This window comes from Antedon bifida, chromosome 4 (genome assembly GCF_963402885.1).
Source record: "Antedon bifida chromosome 4, ecAntBifi1.1, whole genome shotgun sequence".
Lineage (NCBI taxonomy): Eukaryota > Metazoa > Echinodermata > Crinoidea > Comatulida > Antedonidae > Antedon > Antedon bifida.
Window position 1 is genome coordinate 23,395,609 of NC_136229.1, and position 18,910 is coordinate 23,414,518.

Here is an 18,910-nt window from a genome sequence, read left to right on the forward strand (position 1 = left end):
CAAAAAAATATCAAATCTTAAAGCTCTGTCTACACTATCAAATTTTATGTGACAAATATATGGACATGATGATGTCATATCACTACCATATTTGAGCATATCACTACAATATTTGAGCATGTCACTACAATATTTGAGCATATCACTACAATATTTGGGCACATTACACTTTTTTTTTCAAACTAGTTTGATAGTGTGGAAAGAGCTTTAAACATGCAGAATTTACAGAACTAGTACAAAAATGAACACCTGAATTGATATGCTAATAGAATATTTATTTATTGATCAAATATGTAAAACAGTTATTCTACATACAAACAAAAATTCCCCTAAAAACAATAATGTAATGATAATAACAAGTCCCATTAAAACAAGTATTGACAATGTTTATAATTACTAATATAAATATTATGATAATAAATAACTATTTAAGTCTTGAAACAGAATGGAATAATTTACAAATAATCAATCAGACACTGCATACAAAGATGTAAATAAACATATTATTAACGGAAAACTTTCTTTCCATATACTAGACAAGACACATTGAATCTATTCTGTGGTCTTACGGGATGATACCTTACGCGACAAGTCACTGGTTCGAATCATACAAGACGTTTTTTTCTTTCCATACACTGTACTAGACGAGACAACTTAAATCTAATCTGTGGTCCTATGGTATGATACAAGCCCTTTATGAAACAAGTCACTGGGTCGAAAAGACATTTTTCTTTCCATACACTGTACTAGACAAGACTGTGGTATTATGTGACGATAGATATGTTCCCTATAAGAAACAAGTCACAAAAGTTTTTTTCAACAAGAACAATACATGTTATTGATTAGCTACAACTGATATGATGTTTCGATATATGTGGTAAACTAGATTAGAAAAATACTTTCTATTAAGATTGATTACAGCCATTTCTTTGTACATTTATTATATCACAGAAAAGTACACACATAACATAATATACAGTATAATTAGAAATGATATGATTATTAAATTCTAAGTATTATTCATAAATTTATTATTATTCTAAGTATTAAGTCCTCTATAAAAATATGCTTTGAAATTTCCATATTAAACATGAAAACCGAATATCGGTCCCAATTTGGCTAAAACTAATAGGGTGGGATTATACTGGGATTGCATTAGGAATGGAAGTGCCAAAGTATTGTGTCTGTATTTATACTAAATTAGGGGTGGGATTACATTTGAGCATAGGATTATATTTGGTCATAATAATAATATACAGTATGATAAAATTGTAGAACCCTACATTGTTCTAAGCTTAGAATGCACCATACATTTAAGTTAACAAAACTTGTGCAGTACCTTACTTTAACCTTATTAAAGACAGACAGTAAACAATTAAATAGTAATTCCAATAATTAATAATAGACAAAAACTATACAGTTAAAACTTCAACAAGTAAACTAGTGAGATACGAGGCATACATATTACATTATAGAAAGAATTAAAATTAAATAATGGAAACATACTACATTGGTTTAAAAATTTGTTTATACACAATGAATTCATTTAAGATGTTGAATTTGTTTGAGAATGGTTGAAAAGGGATTGCATCCATCACAACACTGGACATTGTGTCCATTTTAATTTGTTTGGAAAGACTAATAATTTTAGTGTTATATATACTAAAATAATGAATAATTAAATGGTTTATTCAAAGCATAATTTCATGGCACTGGTCCACTGGGATAGTCAGCCATACATTTAACTAGCCCGGACGGAGTAATAATTAAATTGCGTATTTGAGAAAACATTATTAAGGTTTACAATTAATTAAACAAATGATGATTGTATAGACTAGTACTATACGAAGATTGTACAGGCTATTGTTGACTATTATTCAATTTACATTGTTTGTGAGAAATCTAAGTGTTCTGGTTTCTCCTCATCTGTATCCCCATCTGTATCTTCATTATCTTTCCATTCTTGGGCCAAGCTGGTGAACCATGACGATACGGCTGAGCGAGCATTGCCAATTGCTACTGTTGTCTTACTCAAAGCGTTGTTGATTTTACGGCCACGCTCACTTGCTTGCATTGCACTATGGGAAAAAACATTAGGCCTATTAGAACCAAATGAAACTATTTCAATATTAGGCCTATTGTTAATATGGAATTAAGTAGACAGGAACCTCTTATTTAGAGAACCGTATATGCGAGTGACACTTGAAAGTTGAGTGACTCCTATTTATATTGAATTGCACTATGGTCAGAAATACATTATTAGTAGAGTAATAACTAGAGAAGAGCCTCTTATTAAGGCACCATTAGTTCAGTGACCACTTATTATTTTTAGTAATTATTTATTATTAGTATTAAACACTTTCTTGTTCTTGAATGTGTCCCTTATTAATTGTTAATGATATTAGTCAATGTATGCGTCATTCAAATCTCATACTCGTCCATTTGGGTGTTTTTATACATTTTTTTTCAGAACAGTTGCATCTATTCAAACAAGACATTTTCACCTTACACCATCTGTGGCTGATCAATTTCGTGTTATTTTCACATCATTTATGTACAGTATAAACTTAACATGATGGTCTGGTATTTATTGCTTGAAATGCATTCATTTATACGTTCTTAGTTCTTAGATTAGTGGGTTTTTTCCCGGTAGAAGTTGTATTATTAGTATTAAAATTAAACCAAAATGCGATAGAGTCAAAGGTCACATGTTATTGGATTTAGTTTGATCATTCCCATGATGCAAAATTCTTTTACCGAGATGAAAATGACCAATGTCTGAAGCTGCTGTAAATGTAGAATAACACAACACATTTTAAATATATCATCTTACTGTTTGTGTATATGTGAATGGAGAATTATTAGGCTTCTCACAGTACTATGCATCGGTGACCAAATAAGTATTATTTTATAAATTTTATCTTTATACCCAGTCTATGTATATGGAGTGAATATAGAATTATTAGGCTTTTGTCTATTCTCACTCACAGTACTATGCATTTGTGACCAAATAAATATTATTTTATAAATCTCATCTTTATAACCAGTCTATGTATATGGAGTGAATGTAGAATTATTAGGCTTTTGTCTATTCTCACCCATAGTATTATGCATTTGTGACCAAATAAATATTATTTTATTAAACTTTTGCATATAATTTTCACTCCTGGTCATGGTGTATTCGATTGATTGATTGTTGAACTCATGTTAAATCAAATTTTTGCTTGGTCATTTCTCATTTAATAGTAACCACTCTGTCAGGCAGTAGTTTTTAAATATTATTTTTATTTTATAAACATTCGAACAGGTGTTCAACTAAACAGGTGTTCATTACCTTTGCAATCTAATCTTCATATCTGCAACCCCTAATTGTCCTTTACATGGATGCCTGAAACATTAAAAAAAAATCTTATGATTCATTCATTTGGTGGAAATATTTATATCATTTATATGAATATAAATATGTGTTGCTCTACAACACACAAATGCAAAAGTGGAATAGTGGAGCTGTAGTTTGGTGCCTTCCAATTTCAAGGTTCAGGGTTCAATCCTGACCTAGTGTCAGGGTTATGACTCACGACTTTAATCTTTGAACTCCACTCCTCAAATTAATTATAAAACAGTTTATCCATACTGTATTGAAGAACAAAATCCTTGGATTTACACTAGGGCCATGGTACACATATTTAGTCAGCACAACCAGTGACCCCTCAATAAACAACATATTGCACATACCCAGCCAGCTCACTAATAACCAGTGACCCCTCAATAAACAACATATTGCACATACCCAGCCAGCTCACTGTTAATTGCACTGTGCTGTTTACTTCTCCATATTTTATAATTGTGCGTTTTTTTCCAGGCCTCAATAAAATGCTCGTTGTATTCATGTGCAGCACTTTCATCTGTTACAAAGTAAAAATGATAATACCATTATTGTAATAATTTTTATGATAATAGACATGCCCGTAGACAGGATTTTGTACAGTGGGGTTCTTTTTTCCACAAAAAGGGGAAAGTGCTAGCGTAAGCAACTGAAGAAAAGATAGATGTAGACCTAGTCTAGTAGATGAAAGTAATTTGGCAGCTGGTTAAGTAGAATTGGCCATAACATTGTCATAGGTTAGGTCAATTCTCTACTGTAGCACTTTCGCTGATGGTCTCTAGTTTGAAAAGGGAACTTCGGAAAAAGTGGGGGTTCATTCGAACCCTATGAAACTCCCTGGTTAAGGCCTTGAAAGCTATTTTTTCCTGTTTCATATGTACTGTATATGATCTGTACATTGTGAAGTGAAAGCTAAATCTGTAGTTGTAGTAAGCTAAGACTACAATTATACTGTTTATTTTGCAATTTATTTTGCATTCAAAATGATGCAATGCTAAGGACTGGTCAGAGACCTCCATATTGGCTAATTGACCTGTACAGTACCTGGTTCCAGTGAAGATGCAAGAAGTGATACCAAGTATTGTCTGAACTGAGATCTTATCCACTCATTACCTCCTTCCCATCCTATAAAATAAGTAAAGTATTTATACAACATTGTTTTAGTAGGGTTGTTTCTGAAACTACAGTAAAGTCATAGCTTAAGTGGGGGCGGGGGGCACTTCCAGTGGTATAAATGAGGGGAATAATGTTAATGGTTCTTCTAAATTTTATTTATTAAAAGTATATTTTTACATCTGTGTATCGTGAAGGATAAAGGCATGTATTAACAAAGCACTTAGTGTATATGCACATATTTAATTAGGCTACTTAAATATGCACATAATTATCAGGCTGAATATGTCTTACGAGGCTTACATGCAGTACCATAAATCATGACTATCAATGATATAATACATTACCAGTTCCATCAAACAGGATATCATTATCACCCATAACACTTTTAACAATGACATCTGCAAAGCGAAAGTCAGCAGTACTTAGGCTTAGTTCTCGTTTTAAGTCATTGTCCAAGATCATCATTTTCCCTTCATCTGGCTGTAAGAAGTAAAAAATAGGCAATAGGAATAACAGATTGTATAGCATCAAGTAAGCTGAAAGAATATTCCTCTGAATATGAAAATCAGTCTCTCCACTATGAATCTTGTTATTGTTCAGTATTCAAGTTTTTTTTATTGCAAAACTCCAGTGTTGCAGGATTGATGTTAATGTGATCTCTCATGGGTTTCTAATTGATACTAGGCCTCCAGAATTTATTAAGTGTTTAATGTGAAGGGGTATCATTGAATATGACACAATGCATTTCATATCATAATCTGTTTTTTTATTTATAGGCAATTTTATTCCCTGAAGAATACAATCAATGCACATGTGATTCTCCTGCTCCTTCTTGACTGTCCTTACCTCTACAATGACATCATGAAGATGTTTCTTCTGTTTGAATAGGATGTTAGTTGCACCAACCACAAAGCACCTGACGTTGATATCTAGCAGGAGATCATGTTGTTGTAAGGCCATGTATGGCTGGCATATCGATCCCTGTGAAATATACAATCATCATCAATATAATTGTTAACAAGGAATTAACGTATACAGTATCTACCAATCTACCAATAGTACTGGGCATAATGGCACTATAGCTTGGTGTATATATCAATCCTAGGGTCATGGGTTCAAGCTTTGACTCTGTCACAGAACCAAAAAGCACCACTACCTGATACTCATGGTCAGGAGTCTTGGTTTAGAAACTATGGTTTTAGTCATCCTGTGAAATAGGCTAATGCTGTTGAATGTATAATGAAATAAAATTCCAATTGAGAACATTTTTTTACCTTGCCAAATATTGAAAGTGGAAATCCAAATTCATCGACATTGAGCGTACCAACTGGCGGTTCACGTTTCACAACAACGAACTCACTTGAAGAACTGGTTGGCGGAGCATTTTCTGTTGTCATTGCTTTTTCATTTTTCTCTTTCTCCGCATCATTAACAACGTCTTCTGCTTCACTTTTTTTCTCATAATGTAATGTGTTATATGCATAAAATCGACTAGACCCCGTTTCAATTTCAAGATTGTTACCGTTCGTTGTCTTTGGGATATTTTCTGTTTCTTCTTTGGTGGATTTATTTAATGATATTCCATATAATTCAGTTTCAATCAGCTCAAGAAGCTGGTCTTCATAAGATTGCACATGTTTGCTGCCCTCAATTTTCACTTGGTTGCTGCCCTCAACCACTTGTTTTTCACCCTCAGTTTCACATTCATTTTCTAATGTATCTTTATTTTCAGTTGCACTATTTTCAGATTGTGAAATGTCTTGTTTGTTAACACTAATGTTTGAATTTGTACTCTTTTCAAACATACCGCTATCGTTACCAAACTGTCCTTCTTTCGACATTTTTCCTTCAGTCTTATTATCATCCCCCTCCTTTATAATGGAATCATCCTCAAATTTCAACTTTTTACAATTGTCCTGCATTGTGACATCATGGGGCTTGTTCACATCATTTGGTTCGCTATCTTTTATCGTTTCTGTTTCCACAACATCAGATTTTGTTTGTGATTCTTTTTTAGAATAATTTGGTAAGTGGGAATCGTTTAACGTGAGGTAATCTGCAGTGCTGATGCCAAAGTCACTTAATTCAAAATCGCATGCAGTTCCTGAACTCTGCTCAAATGTGGCTGACTCTTTTAAACCATGTTGAATCATACCTACAAATATCAAAAGGTTGAATCTATGTTAACAATAACTTAGGTGTTAAAGCTTGGTTCCCACTAGGGATGCATTACGTAAGCAATTTGACCAATCACGGACGATGGATTATTCAAACTGTCGATTGTCATTGGTTAATAATAATAATAATATCCTGGATTTATATAGAGCCTAATGTTGTGAAACCTCTAAGTGCTGAACATACTCCCATAATGCAACTAGTAATCAGTGCAAAGTTGTGTATTCATTTATACACCTGGGTGCAGAGAGGCAAACGTAAGTATCTTGCCTAAGGATACAAGCAATGCGGCAGAGTTAGATTCGCACCACGATCTCGCTCGTGTTGCATCTACGCCCATGCATTGCGTCTCTATCTAGTGGGAACCAGGCTTAAAACTACCTTGGTATTTGGTGATTTTGTGCAACTCTACTTGGCAGTCATGCTGCACAATAGTCCTACTGTAGTTTCCTAGTATGAACTTGGAATATGGTTTAAACTGCCCCTTGGGAATTTATGATGTCATTCATAACCGAAACTTTTAATATGGTATTCATTGCCGCCCTCTGGGGATTCATGATGCAATTCATAACCACAACTTAAAATATGATTTCTGCCACTTCCTAGTGGTTCATAATGTAGTCTATGATAGGTAACATTGTCAGAAGAGCCCATTATGTTAATATGACCATAACGGCTATGAGCGCTCACTGGCTAAACTCAGGGCCCCGGAGCTTACAGGGGCCCTGAACAGTGCCCAGAGGAAATAACAGGCATTCAAATATGTCGAAAAAGGCTAAAAACGCCTACAGCATTGGAGGCCACAGGGTTTGTAAACCAGGGGCCTCAGGCCTCTGCGTTACGCCACGGAATATAATATGACCCCTCTAATATCAGCATATCCTTTCAGTTGCTTCTCTGACTGTGATCTTGTGAACACTGTATGTGGCTACAGGACACTATAAATGATATCTTATTTTTCTATACAAATTAGCAGTCGGCTCACCTGGGAAAAGGGATAGTAAAGTTAGTAGTGATCCACACAGCTTTTCAACAGGTGAGGTGTAGAATAAGACCCGTCGTTCAAGTAACATAAGTTTAAATAAAACAAGCACCTGTTAATAAAAAAACAAGTAAGAATAAAATAGGCATACTTTGTATGAAAGAAACATTGTAGTACTGTACATAGGCTACTAAAATCTTAACCTAACAAGCACAAGTACTTGTTAACTATAATTTTATTTGGACATGTCGAGAATTGCTCCTAGTCTGTTATAAAAAATAAAGAAGTTATTATCATTATTAGTAAAAAAACAAAACAAAAAGAACATTGATAGTTTTTGTGATCAGAAGCTAATGAAAATGTACTGTACAACCATTTCCCAGGGTTGTTAATTTGGGCTAGCAAATATGGGTACGTATATAAAATAAACCACAATCATTCTTACTTTATGCTTAAATGTTGTAACAAGATCTCGGGCATCCAAACCAATTAACATCTGTGAGCTACTAATCAACTCATGGCTACTTATACACAATGTCAAGTTCTTATATAAATCCTGAAAGAATAAGTACAGTATTGAATAAGTACAATATTGAATAAGTCTACTGAATAGTAAGTACAATATTGAAAAAGTACCAAATTGAATAAGTCTTAATACAGTACTGAATAAGTACAATAATGAATAAGTACAATACCAAGCAATCTCTTAATTTAGTCTAGGATCTAGATAGCGGGATTTTGACATGCATAACTACAATTGAGTTGAAAAAAAACTTGCTGGTGGCGCTTCATAAAAAGAAACAAAAACAAATATTATATAAACATTGGCAGGCTCCTTTAATATCATATGTATTAAATGTGACTCACTTTCAAGATTTCAGTTCTAGAAAAATCCTTTTCTTCAAAATATGCATGGGTAATTAACTGTAGTTTTGCTTGAATCCAACCATATACAGGCTTAATAGAAAAAACAAGTGCAATATTAAACATCATTACTTATTCACATGATAAGCACAAGGATATTACTGATTGTCAATTCAAAGAGCTTTCCATTTATTTATCTTACAAGTTAATTGCTACTTAAAGTAAAGACTAAAATACAGTTTCAATTTGTTATTTCATTTTCTTTTCCACAGATAGTTATACAGATAATATCATTATGCAATATTACATCATTATCATTATAAGGTGGAGAATAAACACTAGTAAAGTTTAGGTTTGCAGGAAATAAGTCACAGTAGTTAAGAATTTCTCAACGTTAGTTGTGACGTTGTAAACACATCATCAATTTTCTTGTGCCTCTAATATGTCCTGTTAATAGAGGCTCTATTGTATATAATACTGTAGTTAAATAGTTGACAAACATAAATAAACTTATTTACCAAATTACTTAGTATGCACACAGATTTCTGAACAGTTCCTCTTGTAATATCATCAGTTTTTGAAATAAGATCCTATAAAATTAAAGTTTATTGTAGCAGTTTAAGGAAGCTGTTTTTTAAAATCTTCCAATACCGGACACCTTTTTTTTCCAGAAATTCCGGTATTCAGAATGTGTTTCTAATGGTAAAAATGAATTTTGGACCTCAAGAAAACTCTGGTTTTGGGAGAGTTTCCGGTTTTCAGAGAGTCCAGTATAGGGAGAGCTGACTGTATAAACATGGACCTTTATAGGTCCATGGTATAAACTTGATTTTCTACTACTTTTATTATGCATCCGGAAAACCGCACATTTTGGGCCAGCCCAAGAGTATCAGTTTCTAGACATTTTAAGCCAACTCAAACCAAATGCAATAATTTAAAAAAAAAATCTTGCATTATACTTGTATCTTGTAATTGTAAATCATAATTATTTATATTTTGTAAATTACACAAACAATCAATATCTGTCTAGATTATTTAAAATATTATTATAGTAGCAAATGTCACAAAAGTGACCATATGTTTTCTTTATAGTACATTTTTTATTTTACTTTGTATGTATGTCTTTTATACAAAAGAAAATCTGTTTTTAACTGCTGTGCTATGTATATATCTTTTAAATTATGTATACTTTTATTTTTCTTTATATATGTTATAACTTTTCTTTACTTTTAAACCGTGTAACTGGACCATTTTGAAAAGCAGTACTATGTTACTGAAAATGAAATCCAGTCAAAAGAAATAATAAAATATATTATAGGCCTACAGTACATCTGCTGGATATGGGGAAAGTACAATGACAAAGGGTAGGTTTAGAATAAAAAGACAATGGTCATTTAAGGGGATATTAGATTAACATTGATTCAAAGAAAGAATTTGTTACTGGCACCTATAATATTCATACCTCTGTGTTTATTTGTCGATAACAGGAAACGCCAAAAACTGTTGATGTTTTATCTTCTAATGCTGGTAGGTGAAAATAAATGGTATCTGAAATTATAATTAAAATATTGTTATTAACAAGATTAAAAATTAATTATTATATAAATAAATAACTTGAGGTTTACAACAAGCAACCAGTTAATGAATTTAAGGCACCGGTCCAGATATACAAACTTTAAGCTCTGTCTACACTACAAAACTATGTGACAAAAAAATGTGATGCAATTTTTTGAACATGATGATGTCACCACTACCATATTTGGGTATATCACTACCATATTTAGGCACATTACACTTTTTTTTAGTGTAGACAGAGCTTTAGGACAGGTACATTTTGATCAAGCTACACATACGGTACAAAATGTGGCACAGTTTCCTAAACACATCATCAACAGATCTCACTTAAATGTCAAGACTTTTATAAAAATATAGAATTCAAATTCACTAAATTGAAATGTTTAGTATTGCCTTTTAAAATGACTAACTAAAACAAAAATATGTTATTATGTAAATGCATACATGTGGACCTTGGTATGATAGTGACATTCTAGTTTGAAAGGTAAGGTTTATTACACTATAATTAATTATAATCTACTGTGTGTTGAATTGAAATATACAATACCTTGTAAGTGATTATGCGCACCATCAGGTAAAGCAAGGAATGGTAAGTATTTCCACTCTTCAGGCAACTCGCAACTGTTTTCGGGCTCTCCGTCAACCAATGGTGGGTAAGAAAAATCAACCTTTTTTAATAAAAAAAATATTAAGAAAATGTTTACTGCTTGCTAAATAAATTAATTATGACAATCATTCAGTCAGTTTGATTTGTAAACTATTAATTGAAGAAATAATTAGGCCTAGGCTAGCTACCTGACTTCTATTCTAGGTCGCATCATCATCACCGAGGCACAATGTCCCTCCTCCTGCCACCTGATTTGATATGATAATGCCAGAATGGCTAGCTAGGGCCTAGCCTTGGCCTCTAACTAGGAGAAGTGCAATCAAATTAATGTATTTAAATATCAACTCCTTACCTGACAACCTCTTTTATGATGAAACCCAACCACAACAACATGGAGGATAAAACCCCCGCCTAGTGGTTTAACTTCTGCCATAACATATCATATATTGTACGACGAGGCCTTCCCTTTCGCAACTAATTTTTTCCTACAGTACTTTTTCGTATCTTTGTTTATCCCGGAAGTAGCTTGCTTCAAAGGGTCAAATTGCCACGAAGGGGTCAAATAGCCTCAATTTGGCGCGAATTTTTGCGACTGGCACGAAAGTGAGGCATAACTGTTTCTTTTTATCTTGACTCCAAATCAAATTTGATTTCCTTTATGTGCGCATTTCCATAAACTTAAGATTAAAAGAAAAAGAAGTTTTTACAGAAAAATATTATTTTCGTCCTAACTCCGGAAAAAAATAAGCGCATGTAGACGCCAATTGTCCCAGTGAAAAAATATTTTTAAATTTGTTATTGTTGAATGCCTTTTTTAATGCAGAATAGTTCAAGACCAATAATTGGATCGAACAAAAATTATTCACCTGAAAAAATTGTAATTTAGGCCTATAAAGCAAACAGAGCTTCCAGCCAATTGTTTTTGTTAAATTTAACCGTTTATTTTATCATTTTTATATAACATGTGAAAACATTTTCTTTTCCTACGGCAGAGTACGTGACTCTTGTTAAAAGTACATATGGCCTATTTTATTACATTTTTCATGTTTTTATGGGACAATACATTAATGTCACATAATATTCACTTTTACCATAAATTGGATAGAAAAAATGTATTAGGCCTACCCGAAAAAAAAAGTCAAATTCATTCAATCAGTGACTCAACAGGTCCACCCTTGGTTATTTCTGTTTTTTTTTCTTTTTATATCAAAGTGAATTTTTTTCCTACGGAAGTGCATCTTAAACTGCAAAATTGGCTATTTTTACCTCTGATTGTTTAATTCTAATTGGATGTGGATGAGGGACACGTCACATGCATCTTTTCATTTTATTTTTATTATTAATTAGGCCACCCCACAGTTGATTGTGTTTTACGATTGAACTTTCTGACGACACAGTTAAGTTCCATTTTTACTCACAATTAATACATTATTTGAAATAATATAACAATATTTTAAAGAACCGTTTTAAATATAAATTGTTGATGGCAAGATCGTACATTTAATGCGCACACGTCAACAAGCACGTACTTTTCTAGAACTAATTTTAATGGTTTTGGTACCGTATAGTTGTCACGTGGTTGGGGTATTGCTATTGACGAATGGTCGTATCCCAATTGCAAATGGACGCGTGGCACGTGAACCAATCCAACTCATCAATCGCCGGCGCCCTACACACGATCGCCATTTTCTCTAGCAAAGAAAGAAAGAGGAAGTGATATCTGCCAAATTTATTTAGCGATTGTGTGCCTGGCCTTGTCGTACCGGGTTTTGTTTTTGAAATTTACCAAATTATCAATCATTTGACGGTAAAATATTCAAGTTTAACTATCTTAGTAGGTATTATAATAAGTAGAAAATTAATTTCCAATCACTATTTTTAACCGGTGTTATAATTGCAGTGAAAAATAGAACGCTGCCCCGAAAGCAGTGATGATGATGGGTGGTGCAGGCTAGCCTAGGCCTAGTTAGTTAGTAGGCAGACGCGGGCAGTGGTGTTGGGTGAGGCGGGTTTGGATTTTTGCGGTAAGATGGTGGGCGATGAATGAATGGGCGGTTTCCTGGTCCTTAGCCTAAGTATGCCTCCACAACCTAAAGCTTATATTTTAGCCATGCCGACATACATACAGAGTGAAATAATATTTAATATAGAGTTTGGCTAGTAACTTCTTCTCTATCATCATAGCTAAACTACTACTCTAGGCCTTCTCTTCTTGTTATAGAAACTTGTATTGCAATAGTTAGGCCTAGCTAAATTGCTTACTGCTAAGTGCACCAACCAGTTAATTAAGAGGTCAAAACCATTTTATTAATCATGTCGAGTATTTTAGATTTATAAATAAAAAATAAAATGCATGCCAACAATAACATGTCAAATGACGTTATTTGAATGTTTAATGAATTGTTTATTTATGAAATTTCTTTAAAAACTGCTAAATAATGATTTACAGTTGAATACAATGACATGATGATGCAGGTGTAAATTAGCACTGTAGTATGACCAAAGCAATAATAATATACTTAACTTAATATTAACCATTTAAGTCTTTTGTAAGATTTTTCAAATTGAATACAGAAAATAATGGCACTTTTTAAAAATTGATAATTTGCAGAAGATGGGGAACGCATTTCAAAGGTTGATGCAAAACCTATTTGGTAAAAAGGAGATGAGGATCCTTATGGTTGGATTGGATGCTGCAGGCAAAACCACAATTTTGTATAAACTTAAATTGGGAGAAATTGTTACAACAATACCTACAATTGGTAAGTTTAACATAGATGAGATTCCTATGCGGTTTTCCGCGTTTTTAAGTATTATTTTTAACCTTTCGTTGTTATTTAGACACAGTGAAACGATCGATTTTCGAAATCTGGAATTTTTCTAGCAAACTACTGCCTTTGTTGGTGGCGCTATTTACTGTATATTAACACAGCGGTCGTTTTGTTTTTCGTAGGTATTTCGGTAACCGCGAACTGTTCAAATTTTGTGTAATGAAACTGGCCACAGGGTTAATATCTTCATGAATGCCCAACTTCCAGTCGGAGGACAATCGGGCCCAACTATGTGGACGATCGGACCCATTCTAAAAATAAAGGGAAATGAAATTAGATTTATAATTGTCCACCATAAAATAAACCTGTTTCTGCTAAACGGTATATTTTTGGTAGCAAAAAAGAACATAAGAATAAAATAAAAGAACATCAACCACGACATGCTACGCAGGATGCACAGTCAGTGGCCCCATGTACAATCAATGATTAAGATGATCAGGCCCATAAAGTGATCGGCCCTAGGCCGCCCGGTGCTACTGCAGTTTCGCACCAATCTCTCATTCACCTATTCGCTATGCGGCAGTGCAAAACTGCAATAGCGCCGGTGACTTCATTTTTTAAAGAAGTATAATTTCAGGCAAGACTGTTTATTTCACAACTGATTAACTGTACATTTAGTAAAAATAATAACTATTTTATACTTGTAATATTGTATTTTGCAGGATTTAATGTGGAGACAGTAGAATATAAAAACATTAGCTTTACAGTTTGGGATGTCGGCGGTCAGGATAAAATTCGACCTCTCTGGAGGCATTATTTCCAAAACACACAAGGTAAATTTAGTCACATTAAATAAAGCCAATTAGAAGTAATACCATAGATGTAGTTCTACATTGACTAAGGTGGGCAATTAATTACACCCACCTTAGTTTTCACTTGGCATCATTCACCTGTGGATGGTCCAGGATTTTAAAATAGAGGAGGGAAGGGTGGGGGTCTAGGATCTAAACATTGCTGAACCATATATATTGTTTTTGCATTTTGTTTTTCATTTTCTTAAAAAAAAGTTTTTGATTGCTGTAATGTATAAACCATCTTTCTTAAATTATTATCTGTTAATTGTATTATTCTCTGTTTATTGTATTATGGGAAAAAACATTCATAATGAATGTGTGGAACGAAGGAAGCTGATTACAAAATAATGATACAATTGGTGATTCACACCGTATTCATTCATGAAAATATGAACAACATAGTAAAAATGCTTTTCAACACTAACCTGTATTAATTCAACAAGAAGTTGGAATTTAAAACAAGTACAAAACGTATGTGAGAATGGACCCACTAACTCTGAATCACAAGCGGATAAAAGAAAAACCCTGCAGAAATAAAAAGACAGAAAAAAACCATGTGAAAAAATAGTTTTTATTTGTCTTATTACAACTAGACAGAGAGCATATTATCTCTGTTTATTGTGTATAGAGAAATTAGGCGTACAGTATTTGACTGGGCTGTTTGAGCAGATATATATACAGTAGCGCCTCAAATTCCTTACTCTTTATCAAGTATATTGAGAGTAGATAACTGTGAGCAGGTGTTTGCAAGTGACCATCAAATATGCCTATTGATATTCAAAATTCAAACGCAACTTGATGCAATGGAATTTGATATTAAAACTAAATTAATTATATTTACTGATGAAAGTAGAAAAAGAAAGTTTTCACATGTTGCAACTTTGAGTACTGAAATGAATACTGTGCAGTAATGTAATGCAATTACTGTAGTATAAAAACTAAATAAATGTAATTAATCTGATTGATGTGGCAAAGGGAAATACATACAAGTGTTTAAATACAGTATTAATGTCATAGTAAAAGGACTGTTAAGTTTCGATCAATATACTTTGATCGTCCTCAGGAGTGTTAATGTCATTGGTAACCGAGACATACTTAATGTACTTACTGTAACCAAAATGACATAGCATTCTCATCTTTGCCTACTTATTTGGTGTAGGCAGAAACCTGCGTTTACTCGTATTTTCTTTGCCATGCAAACCTTTAAACGGTATTTTTGTTGTCTTTTAGGATTAATCTTTGTGGTAGACAGTAATGATAGAGAAAGAGTGATAGAAGCTAAAGATGAGTTGAATAGAATGTTGACTGAAGATGAACTTCAAAATGCTGTACTCCTAGTATTTGCTAATAAACAGGTAAGCATGTTCTTAAATTTAAAAACTAGAATATCAGGGTTCAAAGGTTTGAATGAGCCCTCTTTTTCCTTAGGTAAACCAGCAGGGAAGGGCTTGTAAATAGGCTAACTAGCCTAGCTATTTAAGATTATCTTCCCCCTGTAACAATCCTGGCTGAGGGCTTGAATATAGATTTTGCGCAAGTGAGCTCCCAGCTTCAAACAATATTGAGCTTTCAATTTGCGATGACTTAAATATGTTTGGTCAATCGATGTGTAGCCTGTCATCACCTGGTACCTAGAAACCGTCAAAAATTTGTTGAGGTGGGGAGCAAGGAATCGCGTCCCAATGTCCCCGCATGCGCACAATAAATTAACATTACATAGTCGTCACAACACCCTCAAACCCTAGCCTGAAAACAACTTCCCGCCATTATTAGTTAGTGACATGGGCAATAAAGATATTAAAAACAACCTCAACATAGATTGCACAATTTGCTCATGTGGTTTTAAACAAGGCAATCTAACAGGACACTGAACCCGCCTTGCCAAGATAGGAACTCGTAACCAGTCCTTGGATCCTATGTCTAGCTGCGACAAATACCCACAGTACTGTACTATGTACATATTGTCAGCGGCGCGTAGTGTATGTTGTGGAACTGATCGTGTCGCAGCCACAGATAAACCCTTTGATCTCCGGAACTCGGCATTCTGTTGTTAGATAGGTTTGAGCTTGTACTGTAGTTTAATTTTGTTGCAGTCCGTATTTGTACACACAGTGGGTTACAACACCTGTTGGAATCTCAATGAAGCTTTTGTCTATCTAGATTATCTATAACAATTGATTAAACAAAGCCTACAGTAAACAACTACAAAAGAATCCTTTTAATGGCTTTGTTTGGTGAAGTAATTAAAATAATTAAGCCCCGAAATACTGTAAAAGCCCTCCGGTATAAATATTTTTCTAAAAAAAATATTAATTACTACTATTAGTCAATAGATAATTCTGCCCTTGCGGTATATTGAAACCTACATTGCACACATAATATTTGTTTCATTATTGATTATATATTTCACAAATCTGTAATTCTATTTTGGATAAATTTAAATGTATGTTATTTTTTGTTTTATTACTTATTATATATTTTACAAATGTAACTCTATTTTGGATAGGATTTGCCAAATGCAATGAACGCTGCAGAATTGACAGAGAAAATCGGACTGCATTCACTCCGCAATCGCACATGGTACATCCAGGCTACTTGCGCTACAAGTGGTGACGGACTCTACGAAGGTCTTGATTGGCTATCCACGCAACTCAAACAAAATAATGCAAACAAATAGGCACCAATCAAGAATTATTAACACTTAATGTAAATGATAATGTTGTATAAATAAGCTATCGGAGCAGTCTTGTTTTAATACATTTATTCCAACTGTATTGAATTGTATGTTTTCTTTAAAGAAGCATAACTGAGAAATTGTAACTGCAGATACAGCATTCCTATTATAAAAACACATGGAATTGTTTAGATGGTTAGGACCGAACATTTTTTTGAAATTTTTTTTTTATATGTAATATTTCCAGACTTCCTTTCGAGTTAGCTTCCATTTACAAAATGGTTACAAAAGGTTTACATAATTCTGGTGTGAATGTACTACCGCTATCATACATGAGGATGTAAACCAGTGAATATAAGGTGTATAGTTGTTATTGAAATACAAATAATCTGAAATCAACCAATGAAACTCTTGCTTCATCCTTGCTATAAATGTAATAATTGTTTTGAAATTGACATGGTTAGAAAAAACAGCAGCAAGTGGTTCAAATATGTTGTTTTCTGTATTTATGATAGAAATGTGTTTTGATGAAGTGATGATCTTTTTAGGATCGTTTGTTGATCTACTGTATATCAATTTGGGTCACCTACTGTAAGAAAGGAGTTTAAAGAAATAATAAACCCCTCACACTAAGCCATTTATTTTTTGGAACAGTGTATCGTCTGCAGAAATGTTAAGGCTCACACATTGTTTTAGCGACTAGTAAATATTCCTAGCCTATAAGATGAAAATACTCCCAGATGGTGGTGAATGTATGTTTTACTATTTCTTCATTGTATACAATTGAACCGTTTACTAGTTTACACTAATAGTTGATGTCTATTTGTAGTGTCCCAATAGTATCTAACCATCATGCAAATATACATATTTATATTGCTGTTTAAAATACAAAAAATACGGTGTTTCTAATTTTGGGATTTTGTTTTCATTCATGCAAATTACTTGCGCAAACCTTTTCAAGATATTTGACAATTGTTATGTGTATTGTTATAAATGACATTATTTTATTTGGTGATGTATCTTCTAAATTATGTGTTTTGAGATATAAAATCAAGATTTATTCCAATTCCTATTAATTTTTTTAATTAGTTATACTATATTCTAAATAATACAAATAACATTAGTTTGTTGTTACATAGAGAAATAAGTACAGTACTTATTTCTCTATGGTTGTAATAAGCAAAACTATAATATTGTAATTATTGTTTAAGTTTCATATTAAATTTAATCAGAAAAACAGAGGTGGGAGAGGGGATGGTGTAACCATTTTATTGTTTAATGTAGAATAAAACCGACGATTATTTCCCATTCTCTTTTGTATAATAAATTTATGTGTGGTATAATATGTTAAACTTTGTTAATGCTGAACCTCCCACATGTCAAGTAAAACTGTGTAGAAAAGGAATATTATCTTGTTGTGTGTTTCTTAATTGCATTATTTTAGCCTATTTATCGGTGATGTGTCGTGAGTTGCAACACCAATGATCCAGCTAAAATGCATGCTTCCACTTTTGACAGCCAAAATTTAATCAACTACCCTTCTGACTTAATAATATACCCTGAAAAAAAGGACAGTGACTGATCCAATGGGATTGCACATGAAGCGCATTCCCTCGCCTTATGAAACTAAACTGAAATTATGAACTACGTTTCAAATGTTTTTATTAATATTATTTTATGTTGGGAAATATCCTGGATCTGCCATATATGCTGCAGTGTGATGAGCGTGCAGTTTTTTCAACAAAGTGAAAATAGTACTGTGTATGACTAAAGATAAAGTTATGTGATGTACTTGAATCAAACAAACGATACAGTTTCTTTCTCTGTGAAGTTCATCCATATTTCCTGTATGACTGTTTTTGCAGATTTTCGGCACGAGAATAACAATGATGTTAAATAGAATATAA

At 33.1% G+C, this 18,910-nt stretch overlaps 2 protein-coding genes across 3 annotated transcripts; one reads left to right on the forward strand and one right to left on the reverse strand.

Annotated features, from left to right (window-relative positions):
• Positions 1–260: 260 nt before the first annotated feature.
• LOC144841037 (late secretory pathway protein AVL9 homolog) lies at positions 261–11,195 on the reverse strand. Its single transcript, XM_078697189.1, has 14 exons — positions 11,057–11,195; positions 10,645–10,765; positions 9,985–10,070; positions 9,041–9,112; positions 8,526–8,615; positions 8,104–8,214; positions 7,662–7,770; positions 5,776–6,656; positions 5,348–5,482; positions 4,846–4,981; positions 4,430–4,510; positions 3,791–3,905; positions 3,335–3,388; positions 261–2,078 (listed from the first exon to the last, which is right to left on the reverse strand). Exons 1-14 carry the CDS (start codon positions 11,135–11,137, stop codon positions 1,883–1,885), a joined length of 2,268 nt encoding a protein of 755 aa, XP_078553315.1. The 5' UTR covers positions 11,138–11,195; the 3' UTR covers positions 261–1,882.
• A 1,154-nt stretch (positions 11,196–12,349) lies between these two features.
• On the forward strand, positions 12,350–18,408 carry LOC144841066 (ADP-ribosylation factor 2). Of its 2 annotated transcripts, none has more exons than XM_078697242.1 (5): positions 12,350–12,511; positions 13,316–13,466; positions 14,198–14,308; positions 15,560–15,684; positions 16,836–18,408. In XM_078697242.1, the coding sequence occupies exons 2-5, from the start codon at positions 13,319–13,321 to the stop codon at positions 17,004–17,006; spliced, it is 555 nt and encodes a 184-aa protein (XP_078553368.1). In that variant the 5' UTR covers positions 12,350–12,511; positions 13,316–13,318; the 3' UTR covers positions 17,007–18,408. The 2 variants fall into 2 exon arrangements, with proteins under 2 accessions (XP_078553368.1, XP_078553370.1); XM_078697244.1 differs by having other exon boundaries at positions 12,389–12,538.
• Positions 18,409–18,910: the final 502 nt, after the last annotated feature.

Bases quoted from the DNA above. Each gene is read 5' to 3' on its own strand.
- LOC144841037 (XM_078697189.1), bottom strand. From the start codon at position 11,137: ATGGCAGAAGTTAAACCACTAGGCGGGGGTTTTATCCTCCATGTTGTT. The intron at 4,982-5,347 runs GTAAGGACAGTC...TACTTCTTACAG, and splicing joins TTCATGATGTCATTGTAGAG to CCAGATGAAGGGAAAATGAT. The intron at 4,511-4,845 runs GTAATGTATTAT...CTTATTTTATAG, and splicing joins TATCCTGTTTGATGGAACTG to GATGGGAAGGAGGTAATGAG.
- LOC144841066 (XM_078697242.1), top strand. From the start codon at position 13,319: ATGGGGAACGCATTTCAAAGGTTGATGCAAAACCTATTTGGTAAAAAG. The intron at 13,467-14,197 runs GTAAGTTTAACA...TGTATTTTGCAG, and splicing joins TACAACAATACCTACAATTG to GATTTAATGTGGAGACAGTA. The intron at 14,309-15,559 runs GTAAATTTAGTC...GTTGTCTTTTAG, and splicing joins TTATTTCCAAAACACACAAG to GATTAATCTTTGTGGTAGAC.